Source organism: Dermacentor albipictus, chromosome 5 (genome assembly GCF_038994185.2).
Source record: "Dermacentor albipictus isolate Rhodes 1998 colony chromosome 5, USDA_Dalb.pri_finalv2, whole genome shotgun sequence".
NCBI classification, from domain to species: domain Eukaryota; kingdom Metazoa; phylum Arthropoda; class Arachnida; order Ixodida; family Ixodidae; genus Dermacentor; species Dermacentor albipictus.
In genome coordinates, this window is record NC_091825.1 from 37,980,515 (window position 1) to 37,988,934 (window position 8,420).

Below are 8,420 nucleotides of genomic sequence, written 5' to 3' on the forward strand. Positions count from 1 at the left end.
ACGATATCTGCAGCTCAATTACTTTTAAATATAATTATTCGCGGTCAAAATGCGTCGACATGCTTTCGAAGTTGAAATGCGCGAGCTTCAGTCCTCTCAAGCCGTGCACGTGAAGTTTGCATCAATATTAACCCGGTTTAGTGAAGGTTGCGTTACGCATGACCCCGTCGTGTTGGTGCACCCGCTATTGATGGACCTGAACTTTAAAAAATAACCAATCAGGACGAAGGAAATCGCGTTCAGTTGTGACCCTATAGCGATTTGTTATAACTACTGTTCACTTAGCACACTAAGCAGCAAGCGGCGACACAGCGCTGTGCCAACATATTGTACTTTGGTCACCGTTCCCGAACGCTGCTGGTCGCATTCCCGTAGATGGTGGGCCTATGTGTATTGTAATGTTGACACATTTCTGTTCCATAGAAGCACTGTTTACTTCTGTGTCAAATGGGAAAGAAGAGAATAACCATTCAGTACAGCAGCATAAACTGGCTCATTACCAAAGATGTCAGCAATGGCAACCGCGTTTTCGCAGAAGTATATGGCCTATAAGTGGGGGCTTATGCCGAGCACAGTTTTCTCTAATTATACTTTATGGCACGCGCAAACTGCAAGTTAAACGAAAGCGAGAATTAGTATTAACAGGCTGTAATATATATGTGTCTGGATCACAGTTGCAGTTAATGTCGCTCGGCCGCTCATATTGAATCGTCTCAGGGAGGAACAACGCGGCTCATATGCGCAGATATGTATTTTTTGCTTTTGAGATTATTTCACATCAACGATGCGCAGTTTGTACAATATTCGAAGAGCTAACAGCGATCTGAAGCTGTAGATGTAGATGTAAACAAATGCACCGCTTTGGGAAATCCCACGTGCACGGTTGCGCTCGAAGGCTTCTTGAATACCTATGCGAAATGTTTTGTGAATGTGTAAAATGGAATACAAAAAGCGATGTGCAATCGCAGAAATCAGCGACAGTGAACTCTAAGGCAGCCGCATTGGCAGACGGAACTCGATCGATCGGCGTGGCTTTCTCGGCCACGCTGTTACCACAACAGCGCACTCGGGCCTGTTACATGCTGCCCCGGAGAAACCATTAATAATTATTCGTGATCCACGAAACGCACAACCGACGCACACTCAACATGGGCCCAGGTACACAAATCAACCGGCGAGATCTCCGGCACCCTTCCAAAACGTTTCTAGCGGCGTGCGTCCGAGGGCAGCATAGGAACATGAAAGAGGCGAATTGCGGAAGCATAATTGGTTTGAAAGATGAATCGGGGAACAGCGGCGCTCATGAAAAGTTGGCGAAATGTAGTAATAGCGGTGGTGGCGCGTTTACGGAGGGGGTTTTAGGGGCAGGGATTAGAGGTACGACTGGTTGCTATATGTTCTCTTACTTGGAAGAATACATAAGCACTGTGAATATCTTGAATTATGAACTGATCCTAGACAAATCTTCGAACGCAAGTTGGCAAAATGCTTGATTTCTCATTTCAGATGTTTTTACTCGAACGTAATTTCATGGCAATTCATTTTATTTTCCTGGCGGCTAGGTTTATTGAAATTCTGGTTGTGCTGCATCCTTCTTTTTGTTTGTGATTACAGGAAAAGTGGTCGGAAGACATATGCATGAAATTCTGCGACCAGCTGCTCTCCTTCATCAAACGGCATGTTGAAGAGAAAGGTGGAAGGTCTGTGAAATTCCCATTGACTTTACACCATTACATATTTTGCCTTTTGTAATAATTTATATATTTAGGGTGTTTTCATCGTGGCGACAAAATTACCAGTCGTAATTGAACAATAAATGTAATGTGCCCAAGCTTTATGCTTCTGAGCCTCGTCAGCTAGGGCTTCGAAGAAGATGATCGCGACGTGGTGGCTTACAGGAGCGCACGCACGTGCTACAAAATGATTGCGAACAACATATCCGCCCTTTATTGATAATGTGTGCGATAGCAGTTATGGCGATATTTTCTGGCGAAGATGTAAGCACGTATTTCTTTCTTAAAAATTCTTCCTAGCTAGTCCTTCTCCACCGCACTTTGTCATATACACTGGAGAACTAAGCATCATCATCTTTGTTCTGCGTACTACTGAATGCCTAGTTATAACCACGGCACATACACACCAAAAACATAAACGAGCGAAATCGGGCCATATATGCAGCGCTGAGCTGCAACTATTGACTTATTGCTCAATGACACGCATTAGTACATCGTAAGCGCACGTGCTAGGCATGTATGCAATGAGAGAAAACAAGTAGAGAAACATTTCTGTCACCATGCGCGGTAAATACCGATTGAAATAGCCAGATAGTGGCGCGCTTTTCTAAAAGCGCAACTGAGGAGCAAGAGAGACACGTGTTCTTCCACTTGGCGATATCCATGGTTTGCAAACTGTCTTAGAGGCGGCTGCAAACATGCGAGTTAAGTGTTAATGCACTGCCTACAGCAGGTAAATTACAGTATCGCAAGAAACGCGGCAAAATATTGCACTCGCTTCGACCTTATCATGCAATCTCATCGAAAACAGCTAACAGACCAGCTCTATTGGCTGACTTAGCGATCGTAAAAACATTCTCAGTAACACATAATTGCTATATTTAAGTCTAATAATTGAAGCATATCAACGTCTGTGATCTTAAATAGACCGAAAGTAATTTCATCTTTGCACCACCGGCTGCGTGCGCTGTGCATGGCCTCCGAGATGTCAGCGGCGTTTTGCGTAGCTTAGTCTATCGCGGCCGTCACGGGCGACGAGCCCTTTCTCTGGACTTTGACGAAGTGTGCCTGAATGCTTTCCGGAGCGGAGAGAATTCAGAGCGGCGCCATTGGGTATAAGGAGAAGCGTCTTGGCTTCACCCCTGTGTAGCTTGCAGCGCTATACCTTGACAAAAAGAGAAAGTGACATGTCCATGCGACAACTTCAGTAATTCGTCAAGCTTTAGACACATTTTTGCATCATGTGATTCATAAGACGAAGTCCGTTATGGCGAGTTCATTCTATTATTTGTTTAACAGTGTTTAAAGGCCGCTTTGTTCTAGTGATGTGCAGAGGTGAGCCTCATATTGAGGCACCTGCCCTTCTTCCTCTATAAACCTTATCGTAGTTAAAAAGAACGGAATAAATATCTCGCGTGGTACAAAAGATAGAAGCGGTTTTGTGTTATTCCAAGTAACGCTGGAATTCTAGCGAGTTGGTCAAATATTGTCTCGGATAAACCCGTTATCTTGCACAAAACTTTAAAACAGGGTGGAATGCGCACCGATTTGTGTCGCTGTCTGTTCGCTGACTTCCATACCGTTTTAAAGTGGTTGTATGCAGCATAGTGCGTTTCTCCAAAACAGTAGTACAGTTCTTGATTGGGAAGTGACACAATTTCTTCTTTTCTGCCACTTACCTTTCTATACAGCCAGAACAATAGCACAGGTGTACAAAGCATCGTATGAACACTATATTTCCAGGATATAGTTTCCAGAATGTGGGAAACGGTGTGCTTATAAGGTACGACATACCATCTTGTCTTTAAAGCCACCCGCCGTGGTTGCTCAGTGGCTATGGTGTTAGGCTGCTGAGCACGAGGTCGCGGGATTGAATCCCGGCCATGGCGACTGCATTTCGATGGGGGAGAAATGCGAAAACACCCGTGTACTTAGATTTAGGTGCACGTTAAAGAACCCCAGGTGGTCAAAATTTCCGGAGTCCTCCACTACGGCGTGCCTCATAATCAGAAAGTGGTTTTGGCACGTTAAACCCCATAATCTAACTTCTAAATCTGTCGTTATTCCGCGTTATTCCGCTATTATTATTCCGCCCTGATCCATCCGTTTTGTTGACCTACCACGTTGCCACTAAAACCATGAGGTTTGAGAGGTACCCTGAGTATGTGAAACGGTTTACTTGGTTCATGAAGCTGAGCTCATAATGTGGTTGAATGACATGACTAGCAAGCTGTGGAAGTGAAAATGAGCAGTCGTGCTTTTTGCTATATTTGTTTGTAGCTTTTGTGGGGAATGTACCGGTTCATTCATGAAACTTCATGAAACCGCAAATTTTAGAAGAGATATGTAGGCCAAGTGCAAAAAATGTAATATAATTACTCGTATATCTTGAATACCAATATGAACGGGGTAAGACACTCAAAATACATTCAGTTTTTGTCTAAAGTGATTACCTTCGGAGGAGATCATGTTACCCATATAAATGTGCGCAGACAGTCTGTTACTAGAATGTGTTATAGCGATATGCTTTATCGAAGGGTGTCACCACTTTCGGAAAACAGCGGGCATGGGTGTCTTATGTGTGTTGCGCTAGAGACGTATTTTTTTAGGGCGAACATGGATGTACATAATATTCTTTCGCTGCTGTCAGCAGGCTGAGTGTTTTCTGATCCGCAGGAATGCCTACCTTTTCGAGTACGTTCCTACATCAGGCGAAGTTGTCTGCAAGCGCCTGACAGATCCTGGGAACCTTTACGGGCTGCCAGATTGGTTCCTGGAGGCGTTCGAAGGATATTGAAGTGTCCACATCAGCTGCTCGTCTAATCGCACCTCATGCGATGATTTTACTACAGCTGTTCTAAAGTCTTTTTTACAAGTCAAAGGGTTTGATATTTTCTAGGCGCCCCGCAAAACGCTCTACTCTGTGAAGATGTACGACGGTAGCACATTGCCCTTTGAAAAATCCAAAGTATATTGTTTATATCATGGCATTCTTGCAAAATTGTAGCTGTGTTTAATAATGTCTTATAGAGCTAATTATTGCAAATTTTACCGTTTAATGACAGTGCTCTATAAAGATTGAAATATTTCAAGTAATTACACTAAAAGGTAAATGAATGCCTACAGAACTCGTAATATTCATTGACGAGGCAGGCATAAAAATAAAAAACATTTGTTACACCTGCGTGATTCTAATTATTTTCGTTGGTATGACGGTTGTAGCGATGACTTGGCGAAATTCCTGGAATATGGGATCCGTCACACTTCTACAGTTCGCTCTCGGTCCTCGAAACGAGCGTTATTTCTAACAACCAAGGTATTTCTTTGCGAAGTTGCAAAATCTTTAAGCAGCTGCACCACAATGAAAATAACCCGCCGTGGTTGCTCAGTGGCTATGGTGTTGGGCTGCTGGGCACGAGGTCGCAGGATCGAATCCCGGACACGGCGGCCGCATTTCGATGGGGGCGAAATGCGAAAACATCCGTGTGCTTAGATTTAGGTGCACGTTAAAGAACCCCAGGTGGTCAAAATTTCCGGAGTCCTCCACTACGGCGTGCCTCATAATCAGAAAGTGGTTTTGGCACGTAAAACCCCAAATATTATTATTACAATGAAAATAAAGTTCTTAGAAACCAGGCACAAATGCAACCTATTTTGCAATGGCGCTTCCCTTGCCCGCCACGATATTTGACGTGCCAAATTTCATCTTAGAGGAACGTAAGGAAATCCAACACGAATTATTCACAATATTGAACCCATAGAAGCAACAAAACAAATAGCGCAACTAAGAAACACCTTCATGTCAAGCGATAGACTCGTAGTGGCAAACGGCTCAACTTGTGCGGTTTGCGTAGGAAGTCTCCAGAGCTGCAAGGGGTTCATGGCCTTCGTAAGCAAAATAGGTGGGCAGGCCAGTTTACAAACATTATAAGATGTGACTTACGCTTGGCTTAACGACGTTGACATACGATTGTTCTACGCCCTAAGTGCGCTATGATTGCATCTGTGCTAATTATGATCTGTACTAAATCCAACGCATTTTCGTAATTATTGGAAACAATAGAGAGGGTCGATATAATTTCTAGACTTTCCAGCTTTCTGCTTCACTACATACTCCTCATTCATTGTTTCGCACATTATTCCACTACGGTTTTGTTCTAAACGTTGACTGGATAAAAGTGGTGTTCCTATTCTTAATAAAAGGAGCTTAGTAGAAATGTTATCAATTACTGGAAAATATCAAGCGGTCTTATGCCTCTTCGAAATTACAATGTCTTCCTTCTGGTGCACTATTTCCCTCTTTACAAATTCTTGTTACGAACGAAGTTACGAGGCTAAAGCCTCGTAGCAGTGATTGCGAGTCTTGTAGCGGCCAGGCTAACTTTTTCTACTTGAGAAAGAAGTGTCCCAAGATGCAAGGTAATAATGTGGACCGCCTCGTTTGTTGACGTACGATGTGCCGTGAGGAGGACTCGAAAGCTATACAGCCGGACAGGTTGCACAGTTGGACCTATAATTAACACTGCACTCTTGTACAACGCACAAAATTAGCACAAGACTGTCTTCTAATGCGTGGAATCCTAGGACGCGGCACACTGCACAGTTCCTGTCCATCGCCCACTAGCGCGCGAAATCCGGGTGCCGTGGCGTACGGCCCAATTGACTTTGTTCACATGTGGTGGCAATCTTCGTTGGGATGCGGTACGCGGCGGAGACGGCTTGGATTGGGTAGCCAGTGGCGGGGACACGGCGACAAGCCGCTGCCGTGGAGGCTCGGCATCCCTGGTAGTGCTGGAACTCCGAGAGCACAGGAACTCGGAGAGAACCAGAACCGGCCTGGGGCAAGACACGGCAGGAACATGGCTCGATGGCCCTTCAGGAGGCTGCCCTGCGGTATAAACCCCGGGTAGCCCTCTCGCGACTCGTTCGTGAACCTCATGGGCTCGTTCGATCCGCCTTCGTGCCCGAAGCTGATGATGATGATGTTGCCTTGATTAATGGGAAGAACCCACTATGGGGGACAGGCTGGTAAAATCGGCTGGTAATGTGATTGAAAAATGAAATAAATAAGTTAATATATAAATAACACGGAAAAAAGAAAATGAACAATCCAAGATGAGAAATGAACTGTTAATAATATAGATACAATAGTGTTTAATACGGTGCCAGCCTTGCTTTGATCGGAGTAGTAACGAGAGCATTACTGAAATGCATACATTAAGGGATATACTTAAACATTAGCAGGTTAAATTTCGACTAATAAAATTAATAATATTTTGACTGTGAAATTGTTTTTACTTGAATTCTCTAAATTAAAAAAGAAGTAAAGCAGTTATGGCAACTGCGAAATATTAATAAGCCCGTATTATTGTGTCAAGTAGTAAATTATAAATGGCTCGACACGAGTGAGCTTCCCGCACACTTGTGTCTTTCGCTTTCTCTTCCGCCAACCCTCGGGCGTGTCCGCTCATTTCCCGCATCGTGCCGCGTCTGCCGTCGCCGTCTGTCACCACACAAGCCACTGGATTACTGCATCCCTGTCGTGTTACCTAAGGCCGAAAACGAGTAAAATGATCGTAGAAGTGGAACGGAGGTGATATCTTTAGGCATTTGTAGAGCTTCCCGCTAATTTCGTGGAATGGTTCATAACGTTAAGAGCCCATATTCAAACGAATATGAAGCAAATAGTCAGTGAAACGGTTGAATAAAATTCTGCCATTAACAGCGATCCGGATTTCCTACTATGCAGGGGTAGTAGGAAATGAACGGTCGATTAAGCCTCATCGGTGCGGCATCGAGAGCAAAATCTCTCCAACACGAAACGCGTGAACGGCTCCCTCTTCCATAGGCGGAAAGTTTTCATTTTACCAAGGGGGAGGGGGGACTGGAACCCGACCAGATTCCCGAACGCCATGTGTGTGTGTGTGTGTGTGTGTGTGTGTGTGTGTGTGTGTGTGTGCGTGTATATATATATATATATATATATATATATATATATATATATATATATATGTGTGTGTGTGTGTGTGTGTGTGTGTACATGGCGTTAGGAAAGCTGGTCGTACGTATGTATGTGTATTTCTTGCACTTGAGAAAACTTCTTCTGACCTCGAAGAATTGTTTACTGAAGTGACGACCTTGTATAAAAAATTTACAGGACCTCATAGTAGGAGACAGTTCAATTTCACAGCCTCAGTCCTCTTCCATCACCAAGAATCTGGCGTCTCTTGGTAATGTAATCTTCCTTCGCGTAATTGTCGTATACCTCGGTATCACTAATACTGCTTTCTTCGAAGAAACTGCAGCCTCTGTCTTTTTATCTGTTTATTTTTGTGTGAGTCTAAGTAAAAGCGCTCCTGCACATGACTGCTGTTGATTCTGACTTCGAGTGAATCTGGCTTCGCCTCATTCAGTTACTGAGTGAATTATATAGGCTGCCCCAACTATTAAGCACCGAGACTTATAGAAAAAGCAGTTCCATTACTCGAAGAAAATCTATTGCATACTGTTTCTAGTACAGTGGAGTAGCCGCCATTAATTCTTTCGTTCCTGAAATTTCATTCTGTAAGTATGCGCACTGTCATGTTAACACGTGCCCTTACGGTACGAAGTGCGCATGCTCATATTTGTATCTGCCCCTATATATGCAGCCCCTTGTGAGATAATAAAAACACTTTGTTCCCTACC

The 8,420-nt window shown here is 43.9% G+C and overlaps 1 protein-coding gene across 1 annotated transcript in view; it reads left to right on the forward strand.

Annotated features, from left to right (window-relative positions):
• Positions 1-4,917, forward strand: part of LOC135909513 (decapping and exoribonuclease protein-like) — a 47,100-nt gene extending 42,183 nt beyond the window's left edge. Inside the window, exons 5-6 of the mRNA XM_065441487.2 lie at positions 1,615-1,700; positions 4,410-4,917. Of these exons, the coding sequence (XP_065297559.1) occupies positions 1,615-1,700; positions 4,410-4,530 (207 nt within the window). The 3' untranslated portion in view covers positions 4,531-4,917. The remainder of the gene's footprint in view (positions 1-1,614; positions 1,701-4,409) is intronic.
• Positions 4,918-8,420: the final 3,503 nt, after the last annotated feature.